This window comes from Procambarus clarkii, chromosome 24, assembly GCF_040958095.1.
Source record: "Procambarus clarkii isolate CNS0578487 chromosome 24, FALCON_Pclarkii_2.0, whole genome shotgun sequence".
Classification (NCBI taxonomy): domain Eukaryota; kingdom Metazoa; phylum Arthropoda; class Malacostraca; order Decapoda; family Cambaridae; genus Procambarus; species Procambarus clarkii.
Genome location: NC_091173.1, coordinates 35,665,738 through 35,687,786, shown reverse-complemented (window position 1 = coordinate 35,687,786; position 22,049 = coordinate 35,665,738). Strand labels below are relative to the sequence as shown.

General features: G+C 50.6%; 1 protein-coding gene across 1 annotated transcript; it reads right to left on the bottom strand.

Moving 5' to 3' along the window:
* Positions 1-14,910: 14,910 nt before the first annotated feature.
* LOC138368014 (uncharacterized) lies at positions 14,911-20,043 on the bottom strand. Its single transcript, XM_069330309.1, has 2 exons — positions 19,992-20,043; positions 14,911-17,650 (listed from the first exon to the last, which is right to left on the bottom strand). The coding sequence occupies exons 1-2, from the start codon at positions 20,041-20,043 to the stop codon at positions 16,056-16,058; spliced, it is 1,647 nt and encodes a 548-aa protein (XP_069186410.1). The 3' UTR covers positions 14,911-16,055.
* Between the last annotated feature and the right edge of the window lie 2,006 nt (positions 20,044-22,049).

The following is a 22,049-nucleotide window of genomic DNA, read 5'->3' as shown; positions in this document are numbered from 1 at the left end:
CCCCCACCCATAACACAACAGTGACCCCTGGCAACCCCTTCCTCAAACCACAACAGTGACCCATGGCAACTGCCCCACCCATAACACAACAGTGACTCATGGCAACCCCCACCCATAACACAACAAAGACCCATGACAACCACCACTCATAACACAACAGTGAGCCCTGGCAACCCCCCCACCCATAACACAAGAGTAACCACTGGCAACCCCTCACCCATAACACAACAGTGACCCCTGGCAACCCCCCCCAAACCACAACAGTGACCACAGGCCACCACCACACATAACACAACAGTGACCCCTGGCAACCCCCACACATAATACAACAGTGCCCCCAGGAAACACCCCACCCATACCACAACACTGACCCCTGGCAACCCCTTCCTCAAACCACAACAGTGACCCATGGCAACTGCCCCACCCATAACACAACAGTGACTCATGGCAACCCCCACCCATAACACAACAAAGACCCATGACAACCACCACTCATAACACAACAGTGAGCCCTGGCAACCCCCACCGATAACACAACAGTGACCCCTCGCAACCACCCCACCCATAACACAACAGTGACCCCAGGCAACCCCCCACCCATAACACAAGAGTGACCCCTGGCAACCCCACCTATAACACAACAGTGACGCTTGGCAACCCACCACTCATAACACAACAGTGACACCTGGCCACCCCTCACCCATAACACATCAGTGACCCATGTCAACCTCCCATAATCCAACAGTGACCCCTGGCAACCCCCACCCATAACACAACAGTGACTCCTGGCTACCTCCCTCATAAAACAACAGTGATCCCTGGCAACCCCCACCCATAACACAACAGTGACCCCTGGCATCCCACCACCCATAACACAACAGTGACCCCTGGCATCCCACCACCCATAACACAACAGTGACCCCTGGCATCCCACCACCCATAACACAACAGTGATCCCTGGCAACCCCCCACCCATAACACAACAGTGATCCCTGGCAACCCCCCACCCATAACACAACAATAACCCCTGGCTACCTCCACCCATAACACAAGAGTGATCCCTTGCAACACCCCACCCATAACGCAACAATGACCCCTGGCAACTCCCCACCCATAACACATCAGTGACCCATGGCAACCCCCCATAATTGAACAGTGAACCCTGGAAACCCCCATACTACAACAGTGCCCCCTGGCAACCCCCATAACACAACAGTGACCTTGGCAACCCCCCAAATATAAAAAACTGACCCCTGGCCCCCCAACAATAACACAACAGTGACCCCTGGCAACCCCCCACCCATAACACAACAGTGACCCCTGGCAACCCCCTACCCATAACAGAACAGTGACCCCTGGCAACCCACCACACATAACACTAAAGTGACCACTGGCAACCCCCACCTATAACGCAACAGTGACCCCATAGCAACCCTCCCACCCATAACACAAGAGTGTCCTCTGGCAACTCCCCACACATAACACAACAGTGACTCCTGGCAACCCCCAGACATTACACAACAGTGACCCCTGGCAATCCCCCACCCATAACATTACAGTGCCCCCAGGAAACCCCCACCCATAACACAACACTGACCCCTGGCAACCACCAACACATAACACAACAGTGACCCATGGCCACCCTCCACCCATAACACAACAGTGCCCCTTGGCAATCTCCCACCTATAACACAATAGTGACCCCTGGCAACCCCCAACCCATAACACAACAGTGATCCACGGCAACCCACCACCTATAACACATCAGTGACCCATGGCAACCCCAAACCTATAACACAACAGTGACCCCTGGCAACCCCCACCCATAACACAACAGTGACCCCTGGCAACCACCCCACCCATAACACTACAGTGACCGATGGCAACCCCCCCCCCCGATAACACAACAGTGACCCCTGGCAACCCCCACCCATAGCACTACAGTGACCGATGGCAACCCCCCCCCCCGATAACACAACAGTGACCCATGGCAACACACTACAGTGACACCTGGCAACCCCCACCCGTAACACAACTGTGACCCCTGGCAACCACCATACCCATAACTCAACAGTGACCCCCGGCAACCCCCCACCCATAACACAAAAGTGACCCCTTGCATCCCCCCTCATAACAATACACAGTGATCTCTGGCAACCCCCACCTCAACATAACACTTTGACCCATGGCAACCCCCCACCCATAACAAAACAGTGACCCATGACAACCCTCACACTTAACACAACAGTGACCCATAGTAACCGCCCCACCCATAACACAACAGTGACTCCTGGCAACCCCCCACCAATAACACAGCAGTGACCCATGGCAACCACCCCACCCATTACATAACAGTGACCCCAGGCCACCCCTCACCCATAATACAACAGTGACCCCTGGCAACCCCCCCTTCATAACACAACAGTGACCCCTGGAAACCCCCCACCCTTCACACAACAGTGACCCTGGCAACCCGCCAACCATACCAAACTGACCCCTGGAATCCCCCACCCATAACACAACAGTGACCTCTCGCAACCACCCCACCAATAACACAACAGTGACCCCAGGCAACCTCCACACATAACACAACAGTAACCCCTGGCAACCCCCACCCATAACACAACAGTGCCCCCAGGAAACCCCCACCCATAACCCAACAGTGACCCCTGGCAACCCCCCACTCATATTACAACAGTGACCTCCTGGCAACTTCCCCTCCTACCCATAACGCCAACAGTGACCCCTGGCAACCCCCACCCATTATACAACAGTGACCCCTGGCAAAACCCCACCCATAACTCAACAGTAACCCCTGGCAACCCACCACTCATAACACAACAGTGACCCATGGCAACCCCCACCCATAACACCACTGTGACCCCTGGCAACCCACCACCCGTAACACAACAGTGACCCCTGGCATCCCATCACTCATAACACAACAGTGATCAATGGCTACCCCCACCCATAACACAACAGTTACTCCTGGCTACCTCCCCCATAAGAACACAGTGATCCCTGGCAACCCCCACCCATAACACAACAGTGACACCTGGCATCCCACCACCCATAACACAACAGTGATCCCTGGCTACCCCCCACCTATACCACAACAGTAACCCCTAGCTACCTTCCCCATAACACAACAGTGATCCCTTGCAACACCCTATAACGCAACAGTGACCCATGGCAACCCCCCATATTTCAACAGTTACCCCTGGCAACCCCCATACCACAACAGTGACCCCTGGCAACCCCCCACCCATAACACAACAGTGACCCATGGCAACCCCCTATAATTCAACAGTTACCCCTGGCAACCCCCATACCACAACAGTGATCCCTGGCAATCCCCATCCATAACACATCAGTGACCCATGGCAACCCCCCATAATTCAACAGTTACCCCTGGCAACCCCCATACCACAACAGTTACCCCTGGCAACCCCCATAACACAAGAGTGACACCAGGCAACCCCCCACCCATAACACAACAGTGACCCCTAGCAAACCCCCACCCACAGCACAACAGTGACCCCCCACCCAAATGACAACAGTGACCCATGGCAACCCCCCACCCATAAGCCAACAATGACCCATGGCAACCTACCACCCATAACACAACAGTGACCCTTGGCAACCCCCCACCTATAACACAACAGTGACCCCCTGGCAACCCCCACACCCATACAAAACACAGTGACCCCTGTCAATCCCCTACCCATATATTACAACACTGTGACCCCTGGCAACTCCCCACCCATTACACAGCAGTGACTCCCTGGCAATCCTTCACCCATAAAACAACAGTGACCCCTGGCAACCCCCACCCATAATAGAAGAGTTACCCCTGGCACCCCCCCCCCAAATTACAACAGTGACCCATGGCAACCGCCCCACCAATAAGACAGCAGTGACCCCTGGCAACCCCCACCCATAACACAATAGTGACCCCTGGCAACCACCCCACCCATAGAACATGAGTGACGCCAGGCAACCCCGCAACCATACCACAAGAGTGACCCCTGGCCACCCCCACCTATAACTCTACAGTGACCCCTGGCAACCCCTCACCCATACCACAACAGTGACCCCTGGCCACCCCCACCTATAACTCTACAGTGACCCCTGGCAACCCACCACCCATATAACACAAGAATGACCCATGGTAACTCCCACTCATACCACAACAGTGACCCCAGGCAACCCCCTCCCATAACACAACAGTGACCCCTGGCAACTCCCCACCCAACACAACAGTGACCCCTGGCAACTCCCCACCCAAAACACCACAGTGACACCTAGCAACACCCACCCATAACACAACAGTGACCCCTGGCAATCCCCACCCTTGACACAACAGTGACCCATGGTAACCGCCCCCTCCCTTAACACAACAGTGACCCCTGGCAACCCCCCACCCTTGACACAACAGTGACCCATGGTAACCGCCCCACCCATAACACAACAGTGACCCCTGGCAACCCCCCACCCATAACACAACAGTGACCCCAGGCCACCTCCCACCCATAATACAACAGTGACCCCTGGTACCCCCCCTTCATAACACAACAGTGACCCCTGGAAACCCCTCACCCTTAACACAACAGTGATCCCTGGCAACCCCCACCCATAACACAACAGTAACCCCTTGAAACCCTTCACCCAAAACACAACAGTGACCCAGGCATAACCCTACCTATAACACAACAGAGATCCCTGGAAACCCCTCTTAACGCAACAGTGACCCCTGGCAACTCTCCATACCAAAACAGTCACCCCAGGCAACCACCCACCCATAACACAACAGTGACTCTGGCAACCCGCCAACCATAACAAAACTGACCCCTTAAGCCCCCACCCATAACACAACAGTGACCCCTCGCAACCACCCCACCCATAACACAACAGTGACCCCTGGCAACCACCACACAACACAACAGTGACCCCTGGCAACCCCTCAACCCATAACACAACAGTGACCCTTGGCAATCCCCCACCCATAACACAACAGTGACCCATGGCAATCCCCCACCCATAACACAACAGTGCCCCCAGGAAACCCAAACCCATAACACAACACTGGCCCCTGGCAACCCCTTCCTCAAACCACAACAGTGACTCATGGCAACACCCCACCCATAACACAACAGTGACCCATGACAACCACCACTCATAACACAACAGTGACCCCTGGGAACCACCCCACCCATAACACAACAGTGACCCCAGGCAACCCCCACTGATAACACATCAGTGACCCCTCGCAACCACCCCACCCATAACACAACAGTGACCCCAGGCAACCCCCCCCCCACACATAACACAAGAGTAACCCCTGGCAACACCCTCATAACACAACAGTGACCCTTGGCAACCCACTACTCATAACACAACAGTGACCCCTGGCAACCCTCCGCACATACAAGAACAGTGACCCCCTGGCAACCCCCAACAATATCACAACAGTAATCCCTGGCAACCCCCACCCATAACACAACAGTGACCCCTGGCAACCCACCAAACATAACACTAAAGTGACCCCTGGCAACCCCCACCTATAACACAACAGTGACCCCTGAAAACCCACCACCCATATAACACAAGAGTGACCCATGGTAACCCCCACCCATAACACAACAGAGATCCCTGGCAACCCTCGCCCAATAACACAACAGTGACCCCCTAGCAACCCTCCCACCCTAACACAAGAGTGACCTCTGGCAATCCCCCACCCATAACACAACAGTGACCCCTGGCAATCCCCCACCCATAACACAACAGTGCCCCCTGGAAACCCCCACCCATAACAAAACACTGACCCATGGCCACCCCCCACCCATAACACAACAGTGCCCCTTGGCAATCTCCCACCCATAACACAACAGTGACCCCTGGCAACCCCCGAACCATAACACAACAGTGATCCACGGCAACCCACCAGCTATAACACATCAGTGACCCATGGCAACCCCAAACCTATAACACAACAGTGACCCCTGGCAACCCCCACCCATAACACAACAGTGACCCCTGGTAACCACCCCACCCATAACACTACAGTGACCGATGGCAACTCCCCCCCCGATAACACAAGAGTGACCCATGGTAACCCCCACCCAAAACACTACAGTGACACCTGGCAACCCATACCCGTAACACAACAGTGACCCTTGGCAACCACCATACCCATAACACAAGAGTGACAACAGGCAACCCCCCACCCATAACACAAGAGTTACCCCTGGCAACCCCAAACCATAACTCAACAGTGACCCCCGGCAACCCCCACTCGTAACACAACAGTGACCCCTTGCATCCCCCCCTCATAACAATACACAGTGACCTCTGGCAACCCCCCACCTCAACATAACACTTTGACCCATGGCAACCCCCCACCTATAACACAACAGTGACCCCTGGCAATCCTCCACACTATAACACAACAGTGACTCCGGGCAACCCCCACCCATAACTAAACAGTGACCCATGACAACCCCCACACTTAACACAACAGTGACCCATAGTAACCGCACCACCCATAACACAACAGTGACCCCTGGCAACCCCCCACCAATAACACAACAGTGACCCATGGCAACCACCCCACCCATTACACAACAGTGACCCCAGGCCACCCCTCACCCATAATACAACAGTGACCCCTGGCAACCCCCCTTCATAACACAACAGTGATCCCTGGAGACCCCCCACCCTTCACACAACAGAGATCCCAGGCAACCCCTCACCCATAACACAACAGTGACCCTGGCAACCCACCAACCATAACAAAACTGACCCCTTGAACCCCCCACCCATAACACAACAGTGACCTCTCGCAACCACCCCACCAATAACACAACAGTGACCCCAGGCAACCCCCCACCCATAACACAAGAGTGACCCCTGGCCACCCCTCACCCATAACACAACAGTGACCCCAGGCAACCTCCACACATAACACAACAGTAACCCCTGGCAACCCCCACCCATAACACAACAGTGCCCCCAGGAAACCCCCACCCATAACCCAACAGTGACCCCTGGCAACCCCCCACTCATATTACAACAGTGACCTCCTGGCAACTTCCCCTCCTACCCATAACGCCAACAGTGACCCCTGGCAACCCCCACCCATAACACAACAGTGACCCCTGGCAAAACCCCACCCATAACACAACAGTAACCCCTGGCAACCCACCACTCATAACACAACAGTGACCCATGGCAACCCCCACCCATAACACCACTGTGACTCCTTGCAACCCACCACCCATAACACAACAGTGACCCCTGGCATCCCACCACTCATAACACAACAGTGATCAATGGCTACCCCCACGCATAACACAACAGTTACTCCTGGTTACCTCCCCCATAAGAACACAGTGATCCCTGGCAACCCCCACCCATAACACAACAGTGACCCCTGGCATCCCACCACCCATAACACAACAGTGATCCCTGGCTACCCCCCACTTATAACACAACAGTAACCCCTAGCTACCTCCCCCATAACACAACAGTGATCCCTTGCAACACCCCATAACGCAACAGTGACCCCAGGCAACTCCCCACCCCATAACACATCAGTGACCCATGGCAACCCCCCATAATACCCATACCCTCGTATGGGCCAATAAGCCTTCTGCAATTACCTCTGTTTCACCTCTCATTTATACCTTATGTATCCCACCATGTTTTCACATTTATTGTATTATCACCTGACCCAGTGCGGGCATAAAATCAACCAGCATTGTAAGATCTGTTCACTTGAGAATGAACCATGGAGGTTCGAAACGTTGTGCAAATTGTATAAATAAGTGTAATACACTCTATAGTAAATCACTTCTTTTCTTCACCTTAAAAGTACGAAAATGAGTTTTGGAGAACTCCTATTTCAACTAAGCCCTGATGCTAAGAAAACTGTTAGAGGGATAGAAGCCCTAAACCAGAAAATAATAAATACAGAATATGCGGTCATATTCAATGAAACATATATATATATATATATATATATATATATATATATATATATATATATATATATATATATATATATATATATATATTAGTATATTTTGGTAGCAGTCTTTCCTGTAGATATATATTATTAAATATGACCGAAAAAGTAAGATTAATAATTCTAACACGATTTTTCTCAATCTTTCGTATATTTCTTTTCACTGCTAGTAGTAGTTCAAAAATCAATTCTCCAAAATTCATTTTTATTTCTAGTCTGACGCGACACTTGAGCGCGTTTCGTAAAACTTATTACATTTTCAAAGACTTTAGTTTACACATACACAACTGAATAGAACTTACACATCTCCGATTTGTTTATATCTACATTTGAGTGAGGTGGATGGGGTGAGGTGGTATTAATAGGGTATTAAATTCATCAACACAAGACAGAACACGAAACAATGGGTATGGAATGGAAGTGATTGTAGAAAGCCTATTGGTCCATATTTCTTGATGCTTCTATATTGGAGCGGAGTCTTGAGGTGGGTAGAATATAGTTGTGCATTAATTGGCTGTTGATTGCTGGTGTTGACTTCTTAATGTGTAGTGCCTCGCAAACGTCAAGCTGTCTGCTATCGCTGTATCTATCGATGATTTCTGTGCTGTTTACTAGGATTTCTCTGGCGATGGTTTGGTTGTGGGAAGAGATTATATGTTCCTTAATGGAGCCCTGTTGCTTATGCATCGTTAAACGCCTAGAAAGAGATGTTGTTGTCTTGCCTATATACTGGGTTTTTTGGAGCTTACAGTCCCCAAGAGGGCATTTGAAGGCATGGACGACGTTGATCTAAGATTAAGAGGATATTATAATTAAATTATTGAGCCGACTTGCACACAAGCTTTAGAGGGTTGAAATACTGAAAGGTAAATATTGTTTTTAATTGCACAATGAAATAGATGCAAATTCACATCAACACTCCATTAAGATATGTAGAGAATATCTGTAAATATTATATGGCAAATATATGGCTAGTAAATAAAGTGATCTTATTTGGAAGATCAATAAGGAACTAATGGTTAAATATTGCTACTAATACTTATAACAGCTTAGCGGTATGACAAAGATAGGAGCACACGTCAGAGGAGGCGCATCAAAAGGCTTGTTGAAACGCGGTCCTGAGTCACATGTGGAGAAGCTTATCTCTCCTCTTGTGGTTATGATAACAGCTGAAAATGCAATTAATTTGTAAAGGCTGCCTATACCAAGATTAATATTCACCTATTTCTGAATGAATGGGCGGGCTTAGTCCAGAATGGGACTCACCTTTAGTTATGAGGAGGCCCTACGTCATAACGACGAGCACCTTACCTTGAGGTGCTTCCGGGGCTTAGCGTCCCCGCGGCCCGGTCGTCGACCAGGCCTCCTGGTTGCTGGACTGATCAACCAGGCTGTTGGACGCGGCTGCTCGCAGCCTGACGTATGAGTCACAGCCTGGTTGATCAGGTATCCTTTGGAGGTGCTTATCCAGTTCTCTCTTGAACACTGTGAGGGGTCGGCCAGTTATGTCCCTTATGTGTAGTGGAAGCGTGTTGAACAGTCTCGGGCCTCTGATGTTGATAGAGTTCTCTCTCAGAGTACCTGTTGCACCTCCGCTTTTCAAGGGGGTATTCTGCACATCCTGCCATGTCTTCTGGTCTCATGTGGTGTGATTTCTGTGTGCAGGTTTGGGACCAACCCCTCTAATATTTTCCCGTGTAAATTATTATGTATCTCTCCCGCCTGCGCTCAAGGGAGTACAGATTTAGACTCTTTAGTCGGTCCCAATAGTTTAGGTGTTTTACTGAGTGGATTCTAGCAGTAAAGGATCTCTGCACGCTCTCCAGGTCAGCAATTTCTCCGGCTTTGAAAGGGGCTGTCATTGTGCAGCAGTACTCCACTCTAGAGAGCACAAGAGTTTTGAAAAGTGTCATCATCGGTATAGCATCTCTAGTGTGAAAAGTTCTTGTTATCCAACCTGTCATTTTTCTTGCAGTTGTGACGGCTACTTTATTGTGTTCTTTAAAGGTAAGGTCTTCCGACATGAGTACACCCAGATCCTTTACATTGCCTTTTCGTTCTATGTTATGATTTGCTGAGTTTTGTACGTGGTTTCCGTTTTTATATTTTCATTTTTTCCGTAGCACATGAGCTGGAACTTATCTTCGTTAAACACCATATTATTATCTGTAGCCCATAGAAAGACCTGATCTACATCTGACTGGAGGTTTGCCGTGTCCTCTATGTTGCCTACTCTCATGAAGATCCTAGTGTCATCCATAGTGTCAGCAACCCACACATTTATTGTCTCGAGATCTCAATTAAACATACAAACATGGGACTTATCAAGATTATGCTCGCCGAGACGACCGTTTGACCGATGCTGGAGTCACTCCGGTACCTAGGCACTCGCTGCTGCAAGAATGTCTTTAATACGGGTCGTTGAATTACGTGAACTCCGAACACCACATGTGGTTGGGAAATATGGCTGCCCTCTTCTCCCTCCTCCCTCACCAGTCTCGCTCACGCATGCGCAAAGGCACGGAATGGAAACGGAGAATTCTTCTCCTAATAATTATTCCACAAGCGAGAAATTAAGATTAGGGTTTATTGTGGACGATCTAATATTAATCGTATTCACGTCATATAATAATTAATATGAAACAATGTTCATATAGACGAAAAACAAAAGGAGAGATTACATTCTCCTTGACTCTGTGATAACAGCAAGAACTGTAATCTACTGATCTTCAGCTAATAACGCGATATTATTTCATTACTGGCTAACACAGTATCAGTTAACAATTCTTAGGAAAGAATACTGATATGAAGTGAGAATAGAACTTAATTCTCTGAGATGTAGATGTTATCTTTCCCTCTGCGAAGTTGCTGGTGCAACCACGCCACGAAGTAGGAAAGACTTGGCGAATAATTATGCAGTAGGAATGTATTAATATGGTTTTATCTACAAGTTAGTAATATTAGTAAATTACTGTTGTTAGTACAAGGATGATTTATTGAAGTACTAAAAATGATGAATAAGTGTTGGATATTTCCAACAGGTGGTGAGGGTGGAGCACGAGGGAGGAGGTGAGGGTGGAGCACGAGGGAGGTGGTGAGTGTGGAGCACGAGGGAGGTGGTGAGGGTGGAGCACGAGGGAGGTGGTGAGGGTGGAGCACGAGGGAGGAGGTGAGGGTGGAGCACGAGGGAGGAGGTGAGGGTGGAGCACGAGGGAGGAGGTGAGGGTGGAGCACGAGGGAGGAGGTGAGGGTGGAGCACGAGGGAGGAGGTGAGGGTGGAGCACGAGGGAGGTGGTGAGGGTGGAGCACGAGGGAGGAGGTGAGGGTGGAGCACGAGGGAGGAGGTGAGGGTGGAGCACGAGGGAGGAGGTGAGGGTGGAGCACGAGGGAGGTGGTGAGGGTGGAGCACGAGGGAGGAGGTGAGGGTGGAGCACGAGGGAGGTGGTGAGTGTGGAGCACGAGGGAGGTGGTGAGGGTGGAGCACGAGGGAGGAGGTGAGGGTGGAGCACGAGGGAGGAGGTGAGGGTGGAGCACGAGGGAGGAGGTGAGTGTGGAGCACGAGGGAGGTGGTGAGGGTGGAGCACGAGGGAGGAGGTGAGGGTGGAGCACGAGGGAGGTGGTGAGGGTGGAGCACGAGGGAGGAGGTGAGGGTGGAGCACGAGGGAGGAGGTGAGTGTGGAGCACGAGGGAGGTGGTGAGGGTGGAGCACGAGGGAGGAGGTGAGGGTGGAGCACGAGGGAGGAGGTGAGGGTGGAGCACGAGGGAGGTGGTGAGGGTGGAGCACGAGGGAGGAGGTGAGGGTGGAGCACGAGGGAGGAGGTGAGTGTGGAGCACGAGGGAGGAGGTGAGGGTGGAGCACGAGGGAGGAGGTGAGGGTGGAGCACGAGGGAGGAGGTGAGGGTGGAGCACGAGGGAGGAGGTGAGGGTGGAGCACGAGGGAGGAGGTGAGGGTGGAGCACGAGGGAGGAGGTGAGTGTGGAGCACGAGGGAGGAGGTGAGGGTGGAGCACGAGGGAGGAGGTGAGGGTGGAGCACGAGGGAGGAGGTGAGGGTGGAGCACGAGGGAGGAGGTGAGGGTGGAGCACGAGGGAGGAGGTGAGTGTGGAGCACGAGGGAGGAGGTGAGGGTGGAGCACGAGGGAGGAGGTGAGGGTGGAGCACGAGGGAGGAGGTGAGGGTGGAGCACGAGGGAGGAGGTGAGGGTGGAGCACGAGGGAGGAGGTGAGGGTGGAGCACGAGGGAGGAGGTGAGTGTGGAGCACGAGGGAGGAGGTGAGGGTGGAGCACGAGGGAGGAGGTGAGGGTGGAGCACGAGGGAGGAGGTGAGGGTGGAGCACGAGGGAGGAGGTGAGGGTGGAGCACGAGGGAGGAGGTGAGGGTGGAGCACGAGGGAGGAGGTGAGTGTGGAGCACGAGGGAGGAGGTGAGGGTGGAGCACGAGGGAGGAGGTGAGGGTGGAGCACGAGGGAGGAGGTGAGGGTGGAGCACGAGGGAGGAGGTGAGGGTGGAGCACGAGGGAGGAGGTGAGGGTGGAGCACGAGGGAGGTGGTGAGGGTGGAGCACGAGGGAGGAGGTGAGGGTGGAGCACGAGGGAGGTGGTGAGGGTGGAGCACGAGGGAGGTGGTGAGGGTGGAGCACGAGGGAGGAGGTGAGGGTGGAGCACGAGGGAGGTGGTGAGGGTGGAGCACGAGGGAGGAGGTGAGGGTGGAGCACGAGGGAGGAGGTGAGTGTGGAGCACGAGGGAGGTGGTGAGGGTGGAGCACGAGGGAGGAGGTGAGGGTGGAGCACGAGGGAGGAGGTGAGGGTGGAGCACGAGGGAGGTGGTGAGGGTGGAGCACGAGGGAGGAGGTGAGGGTGGAGTACGAGGGAGGAGGTGAGGGTGGAGCACGAGGGAGGAGGTGAGGGTGGAGCATGGGGGAGGAGGTGAGGGTGGAGCACGAGGGAGGAGGTGAGGGTGGAGCACGAGGGAGGAGGTGAGGGTGGAGCATGGGGGAGGTGGTGAGGGTGGAGCACGAGGGAGGAGGTGAGGGTGGAGCACGAGGGAGGAGGTGAGGGTGGAGCACGAGGGAGGAGGTGAGGGTGGAGCATGGGGGAGGAGGTGAGGGTGGAGCACGAGGGAGGAGGTGAGGGTGGAGCACGAGGGAGGAGGTGAGGGTGGAGCACGAGGGAGGAGGTGAGGGTGGAGCACGAGGGAGGAGGTGAGGGTGGAGCACGAGGGAGGAGGTGAGGGTGGAGCACGAGGGAGGAGGTGAGGGTGGAGCACGAGGGAGGTGGTGAGGGTGGAGCACGAGGGAGGAGGTGAGGGTGGAGCATGGGGGAGGAGGTGAGGGTGGAGCATGAGGGAGGAGGTGAGGGTGGAGCACGAGGGAGGAGGTGAGGGTGGAGCACGAGGGAGGAGGTGAGTGTGGAGCACGAGGGAGGAGGTGAGGGTGGAGCATGAGGGAGGAGGTGAGGGTGGAGCACGAGGGAGGAGGTGAGGGTGGAGCACGAGGGAGGAGGTGAGGGTGGAGCACGAGGGAGGAGGTGAGGGTGGAGCACGAGGGAGGAGGTGAGGGTGGAGCACGAGGGAGGTGGTGAGGGTGGAGCACGAGGGAGGAGGTGAGGGTGGAGCATGGGGGAGGAGGTGAGGGTGGAGCACGAGGGAGGAGGTGAGGGTGGAGCACGAGGGAGGAGGTGAGGGTGGAGCACGAGGGAGGAGGTGAGGGTGGAGCATGGGGGAGGAGGTGAGGGTGGAGCACGAGGGAGGAGGTGAGGGTGGAGCATGGGGGAGGAGGTGAGGGTGGAGCATGGGGGAGGAGGTGAGGGTGGAGCATGAGGGAGGAGGTGAGGGTGGAGCATGGGGGGACATCACTGATACATATCAAAATATTTAAAAGCCAAAATCATTTCAAATAATTATAAGTCATTTCATTTCATTCGAGAACACATAAAAGGTTGTTCAACATTTGCAAGGAAATCAAGTACAGTGAAGTAAATCTTCACGTAAACTTCAGAATATTCTCTGTAATATAATATTCCATACTAGCAAATGAGACTATTGTTTATATGACAATAAATTATAGCCTATTAAATAAAGATTTTCTGCCTGCGTCGAATAATGTTAGACTATTGTAAACTCAATTTCAATTTCTTTCTTTATTATGCACCCCATACCCATCCGTGGGCGGTGTTGTAAAGGATTACAGAGGCACATAATCGGTCAAGGAACTGAACCCTCTAGTTCGTTTAGCTAAGCAAATAAAATTTTTTAACGATAGTTACAAAATTATTAATGTTATATATACAATGTACACATTCTCATACATACATGTACATATATATATATATATATATATATATATATATATATATATATATATATATATATATATATATATATATATATATATATATATATGTCGTACCTAGTAGCCAGAACGCACTTCTCAGCCTACTATGCAAGGCCCGATTTGCCTAATAAGCCAAGTTTTCCAGAATTAATATATTTTCTCAAATTTTTTTCTTATGAAATGATAAAGCTACCCATTTCATTATGTATGAGGTCAATTTTTTTTATTGGAGTTAAAATTAACGTAGATATATGACCGAACCTAACCAACCCTACCTAACCTAACCTAACCTATCTTTATAGGTTAGGTTAGGTTAGGTAGCAGAAAAAGTTAGGTTAGGTTAAGTTAGGTAGGTTAGGTAGTCGAAAAACAATTAATTCATGAAAACTTGACTTATTAGGCACATTGGGCCTTGCATATTAGGCTGAGAAGTGCGCTCTGGCTACTAGGAACGACACATATATATATATATATATATATATATATATATATATATATATATATATATATATATATATATATATATATATATATATATATATATATATATATATATACGTATACATATATACATACACATACATATCTAATCACCCACACAAATACACACATCAGTAATCTTTTGTATCACAAGTGATCAACAAGAAGCTCACAGCAGTCACTATACAAGGTACTTTACATCTATGATGAGTCTCACAGTTACTAGTCTTGCTGCACACCCACCCAACTGGGCGGCAGCTTCACAGTCATATGCATGCATTACCTACAGTAAGCAAATTTTGGATACTTCGCTAAGATTTCGGGCAGCACATCATTATGAATGAAGTACTTACACATTCCTTGGACACTATTGATGGTGTCATCTCTAAATTCCGTGATTTTTTCACACTCCATTATATAATGACGCAAAGTATGAGAATAGTTCAGCTGACTGAGTTTATATTTAGTCATATCTACATCAGCAGGTGTTACACACTCCCAGAGGTACTTGTAGCCGAGCCTAAGCCTAGCAGTGGTAACATCTAGAAGTCTGCTAACATTATTGGATGACCCATAGACGTGCGGTTCTTCCTGCATAATAGAATGATGATAGATGGAATAACTGGTGTGAATTTCACTTTGCCTCAAGTCTCCGAAATTTAGTTGATGTTCCTGGGATATTGCTGCCCTCAGGCTGCTCAAAGGCAGTCCAAGTTGGTAATCAATTCTCTCTTTACGAGTAAAAGTATTTGCTAACTCACCAGTTCTATCATGCATTCGGAGACCAATATGGGAAGGAATCCACAGGAGACAAACTCTGACTCCATCGTTGATTATTTCACTATATCTGTGTCTAGCTTCAGAGATAAGCACGTCACAGTTATGCCTTGGGGAGCTGAGGGCAGTCAAGGATGACAAGGAGTCACTTACAATTAGCGTGTCAACTTTGGATTCATATACGCGCTCGAGTGCAAGGATTATGGCAACCAATTCTGTTTGAAGAGTGAAGGCCCAGTTACTGAGACACGCTCCACACTCATGGGAGAAGGAACCATCTCTCCCTGTTACAACAACTGCACTTCCAGCTTCACCCTACTCTGTGACGTAGTCTGACACTTTGGTCTATTCTACTGCTGAAGTGGAGATTGTGGGAGCCTCTGTTTACACTTCACTCACATATAATTTGATTTGATTTATGACGAGAATATTAACCTTTTTATTTATTTACACAAATGGGATGCTACCGTCGGCGGGGAAGCGGTCAAGACAGGAGTGGTGTTGGGGACTACTACAAGGCAGCCACGACCCGGCATGGACACTGCCAACAGAACCCTTCCAGTGGGTCGAGTGCTGCTGGTGTTTCAGGTCCTCGAAACCAATGTAATTCCTGCTGAAAAGACCAGGATTAGCGACCACTTTGGCCCAGCGACCAGAGTACCAGACAGAGGTTGGGGTATCCACGTACTCGTCTGGGAGGAACATCCGACTCAACCTTTCCCGACAGTAAATATCCAGAGTGAATGAAGGACACACAATCTTCAAAAAAACATTTTTGTACTTGATTTTCTGTGTGCAGTTCTTAGCTCTTGCAACTGGGCCAAGTTTCCGGTACCAAATATTGAAGTCCTTGCACTCAATGTATATATCGTGGTCTGTGTCCCACGGGAGATACGAACCGAATTTGACGGCACCGAGTGCAGACCCAGACTGCAACTCATACTCCAATCCATTTTTCTCTGAAACATCAATCACCATATTTAGTTGTGTCACAGCCATTTTAATGCAACAGGGAGGGAGAAGAAAGGATTTTGTAATTGCCAGAATGTTATTGCAACTGATGTTGATGTTTTTGCAGGTAAAATTAAAACTTTCTCCAGTGTAAGACAGAACCTTCTGTAGAACCCAGCGACGTGCCACAGGCAGCCAATCTTTACTGGCCATGGTGACGTGGTTAGTGAGGAAGAACATCACGTCTGGACACACCATGATTAAGTGGCCCTCTTCACGCACCTTGACAAACCAGTCACGGTAAATGGCTGGGCCGTTAAGACCACCAGTGAAAGCCACTTTCTTGACCAGCTTGGCACTAGTAACAAATGGAGTCAAGACGTCATCACAGTACATACACTCATACTTGGAGTAATAGTAACCCATGGTGTAGGAGGCGTGGTAGTTGGCCATGTGCTGCTGCATGCAACCGTGGGTCCAGCGTCCCTGGAGGTCCCTAGCGGCCCCCGCGGCTACGGCCACATGGGCTATGTCATCCAGTACCCGCACCAGCCGCTCCAGGGACGACTGATTGCTGAAGTGTGCCAGAGATGTCCCCATGAACACATATGGTGTCTTCACCAGTTTCATTATATAATTAAGACTTGATGCCTCTGACTTGCTCTTCTTAGGATATACAACACTAACATTATAAAGCTTTATGTCGGTTGATAACTTCTTAGATGCTAACACAATAATGGGAATGTTATAATGTTTCCTGATGTGGGAGATCACAAAGTGGGTGGTGGGTGGCGGCCAAGACAGAGCGGGCAGGACGGCAGTGACAACATCACCAAAGGGAGATACGGAGGTGCACTTCTCTGGCTCCATGCCGTGTTGGTGGAAGGGATGATCATAGGAACGGCCATAATAGACCTCCGGACACACGTGCCGGGTGTTGTTGCGAGAGACTGTAGTGGGTGTAGTGTCCGGGAGTCTGGCAGAGTGGTCCCTGGTGGAGGTCCCAGCAGGAGCCGCTACCCTGGGGTCCAGCTCCTCCACAAGGGCCCCAAGCGTCAGGGCCCACTTAGCATCCACTATGGCATACGTACCTACCGTTTAAACATATATGTTTATTTAAATATATTATTGTGTTAGAAATCTCAAAACTAATGAATATTAAATATATTTATATCTATACTATAAGAGAGAATGTCTGACTGTCCAAAGTTGGAGGCCATATGCTTGGGACTTGGCTCACCCAAATTGAGAAAGGGAATGGTCTGGGGTATGGGATGAACATAGGATAGTCGGGGTCGCCAGAATTCAAAAGGATACAGTATGACAGGGTCACACTCAGATCCCCCACGACGATTTTTGGCACTGTCCCCCCGCCAACACATCTAAATATTTTTAGAGCAAACGTAAAACAAAACCTTATAGCAATATACACAATTATTCACTGATACGGGGAAATTAACAGAACTTGCTTGCTGTCCATAACTTTTAAGTATTCCCATAAAACAGACGATTCTCCATCAGTTTCTATGGTTTTTCAAGCCACACCACTTTCTCAGAGTTTTTTTTATGTATATAAACAAGCCATTAGCAAGCGTAGCGTTTCGAGCAAGTCCGTAATCCTATGTTCCCGGAATACAACCTCGCAAAATTGTTTAACAACTAGGTACCCATTTTACTGTTGGGTTAAACAGAGGCTACAGTTAAGGATTTGCGCCCAGTAAATCTTCCCTGGGCCAGAATACGAACCCAGGACAAAGCGCTCATGAAACGCGAGGTGAGCGTCTTACCACTAAGCCACGGGGGCTGTTAAGGGATGAATAGATGGATGGTGTTACGACCCTAACACTTATTGTTTGCATATAGGCGCCAGGATCCTATGGAGTGGGGAATACCTGCATGTTTACCTTGAAAATGTAAATGGTATTAGATTGCAATTAGGAAAATTAGAGTGTTAATTACATAGGTTATGGAAAAGAAAGGAGTGTTTGGATCTTTTTAAGCAATGTAGGCAGTTTACTGGCTACAAATATAAAATTGCGGGTTGTTTAGTCCCTGCCAGACGTAAGATTATTTGGGACTCGTAGCTAGTTTGTTACACTATTTTAATATGTTGTCCAGTATATTGTAAAGCGAGGATATTACAGTTATACTAAGAATGAAATGGTGGCAGTTAAGTGTTGTATAGGTGGTTTGAGTAAGTGTTAATAGCAGGATCAGTTTACCTAGCCAGGCACCAGGAGAACATGGTCCTTTGGGACGCTGGCGCCTGGGCGGGAAGAGTACGTCACGCGCTCGAGTGAGCTCTGGATCTAGGGGCTAGAGAACCCCTCTCAGTGAATTTAAGTATCGCTTTAATACTTCAGACATTCTGGGAGGTCATCCGACTCCCGTGGAGTGCCAAGAAGCAAGGATTGGCTGGGTTAGAAAGTCAGGAGCTCTATTATCAAGAGTCTGCAGCAGGGACGAACGTTAGGCTGGGGACGTCTGGGACGCCCAGCGGACTGCGTTCTACATATGAAGCAGGCAGCGACGGCCGGGCCAAATCTACTGGAAGTGAGGAGAGTGGAAGCTGTACTGGACTGCAAGTTGTGTCTAGAGTGCCAGTGAGAGGGGGAAGAGGACAATGGTGCAGATCCCTAACTCTAGTATCCCGAAGAAGAGGAGGAGGACCGTGCCTGCCGGGTGTGAGGACGGCGAAGACGCACTACTACAAAGACGACTGAGGAACTTGCGTGCGTGGGAAACTGATCAACGGAATACCAGAAGCCAGGACCAGGAACCTCAACATCCCTCGCCAGAGGACGGGTCGGCCACGTAACGGAATGAAGTTAGGCAGATAATTATCCCTCCCTTTACCCCTTTGATCCAGGCGAGCTAGGATATTTTGTATATCGTGAACATTTCTTGTTGCCATTTATTGTCCATGTGACAGAGTGTTAGGCTAGGAGCCAAGGAGCTCATGTAGACATGAGTTGGTGTGTGTAAACATAAATATGTAGATGCAGTGACGTATGTGCACCTGGAAGCAGCGGCTGGTTTTCAAGAGGCCAGAAACGAACTTTGAATAATCCAGCTGATCGTGTTGCCAGAGGCGCGAGGTGTGTCACCGCTGACTGACAGTTGAACCTGACCAGCTGACCGAGTTGCCAGAGGCGCGAGGTGTGTCACCGCTGACTGACAGTTGAACCTGACCAGCTGACCGTGTTCCCAGAGGCGCGAGGTGTGTCACCGCTGACTGACAGTTGAACCTGACCAGCTGACCGTGTTCCCAGAGGCGCGAGGTGTGTCACCGCTGACTGACAGTTGAACCTGACCAGCTGACCGTGTTCCCAGAGGCGTGACGAGAGGAGTGTTGCCGCCATCGGACAATTCCACCTATATTATTCCTGTACGCAAGTTTATATATTTTCTTCAGTAAACTTTTAATCTTACCAATGTGTCTGAGTGAGCCTCCATTCTCTAGGGCTATTTTGAGTGCAACCATTTATGCCACCTTATATTGCACATGAGATTGCATCCTTGATTTAAGATAACTAATGAGACCACTGATGTGTTGCTGGGACACGAGTATAAACACCCAGCTGGCGACCTTGAATAGACTAAATAGAGAAAGAGAGAGTATCCCAGTGTCAAGACGGGCAGGTTCAGCTGTGAGACAGGTGGGCTTGAACCTCTCCACTCACTAGGGGCGTATATAAGGCCAGCCCTAGGTCGACTGGGGAGCCCCGGGGCGAGCAGTGGCGCCAGGTAGGGAGGGGCGAAGACCCGTGGGAGCGGCCCTAACCATATAAGGTAGGAAGGGGTGAGAACCTTGACAGAGGGAGAACAGGAGGGAGGGAGAACATGAGGGAGAGAACAGGAGGGTGGGTGAACAGGAATGAGGGAAAACAGTAGGGAGGGAGAACAGGTGGGAGGGAGAACAGATGGGAGGGATAACAGTAGGGAGGGAGAACAGGTGGGAGGGAGGGAGGGAGGGAGAACAGTAAGTAGGGAGAACACAAGGGTGGGAGAACAGGTGGGAGGGAGAACAAGAGGGAGAGAGAGCAGGTGGGAGGGAGAACAGGTGGGAGGGAGAACAGGTTGGAGGGAGAACAGGATGGAGGGAGAACAGGTTGGAGGGAGAACAGGATGGAGGGAGAACAGGTTGGAGGGAGAACAGGTTGGAGGGAGAACAGGTTGGAGGGAGAACAGGTTGGAGGGAGAACAGGTTGGAGGGAGAACAGGTTGGAGGGAGAAAAGGTTGGAGGGAGAACAGGTTGGAGGGAGAACAAGAGGGAGGGAGAGCAGGTGGGAGGGAGAACAAGAGGGAGGGAGATCAGGTGGGAGGGAGAACAAGAGGGAGGGAGAGCAGGTGGGAGGGAGAACAAGAGGGAGAGAGAGCAGGTGGGAGGGAGAACAAGAGGGAGAGAGAGCAGGTGGGTGGGAGAACAAGAGGGAGAGAGAGCAGGTTGGAGGGAGAACAAGAGGGAGAGAGAGCAGGTGGGAGGGAGAACAAGAGGGAGAGAGAGCAGGTTGGAGGGAGAACAAGAGGGAGAGAGAGCAGGTTGGAGGGAGAACAAGAGGGAGAGAGAGCAGGTTGGAGGGAGAACAAGAGGGAGAGAGAGCAGGTGGGTGGGAGAACAAGAGGGAGAGAGAGCAGATGGGAGGGAGAACAAGAGGGAGAGAGAGCAGATGGGAGGGAGAACAGGTGGGAGAGAGAGCAGATGGGAGGGAGAACAAGAGGGAGAGAGAGCAGATGGGAGGGAGAACAAGAGGGAGAGAGAGCAGGTGGGAGGGAGAACAAGAGGGAGAGAGAGCAGATGGGAGGGAGAACAAGAGGGAGAGAGAGCAGATGGGAGGGAGAACAAGAGGGAGAGAGAGCAGGTGGGAGGGAGAACAAGAGGGAGAGAGAGCAGATGGGAGGGAGAACAGGTGGGAGTTCTCTTCACACATCCATGCTTTCTCTCTTCACACCTCCCCTTTATCGCCCCCCCCCCCCCACTCCATTGCTTTAACTTTCCTGGATCTTACCTGAAGAGGGTCTGAGAGTTCTTCTACTCCCCAAGTCCGGCCCGGAGCCCAGGCTTCACTTGTTTGAGCTTGGTCCACCAGGCTGTTGCTTGGATCGGCCCGCAGGCCCACATATCTTCTACAACCCAGTTAGTTCAGCACTTCCTGAAGAAAACTCTCAATTTTTTTTTTTTTAATTTACTTTTGTTTTGAGCTCCTGGGCCATGTTTTTCTAACCAATCTATTTTTCCTCTATTACATCTGATAATATTTATTGTACTCGCTGGGAGGATATTGAACAACCCTGAACCTCTGATTTGTGATGGGATCCCTGGATCTGAAAGTTCTCGTAATCCATCCGATCATTTTTCAGGCTGACGCAATATTTGCTTGGTTATGCTCCCAAAACGTTAGATCGTCAGACATCATTATTTACGTGCTGCTTTCCTTTACGTGCTGCTTTCCTTTACGTGCTGCTTTCCTTTACGTGCTGCTTTCCTT

Coding starts and splice junctions, on each gene's coding strand:
- LOC138368014 (XM_069330309.1), bottom strand. CDS start 20,043: ATGGTTGCACTCAAAATAGCCCTAGAGAATGGAGGCTCACTCAGACAC. Junction 17,651..19,991: donor AGGCTCACTCAGACACATTG/GTAAGATTAAAA, acceptor TTTAAACGGTAG/GTACGTATGCCATAGTGGAT.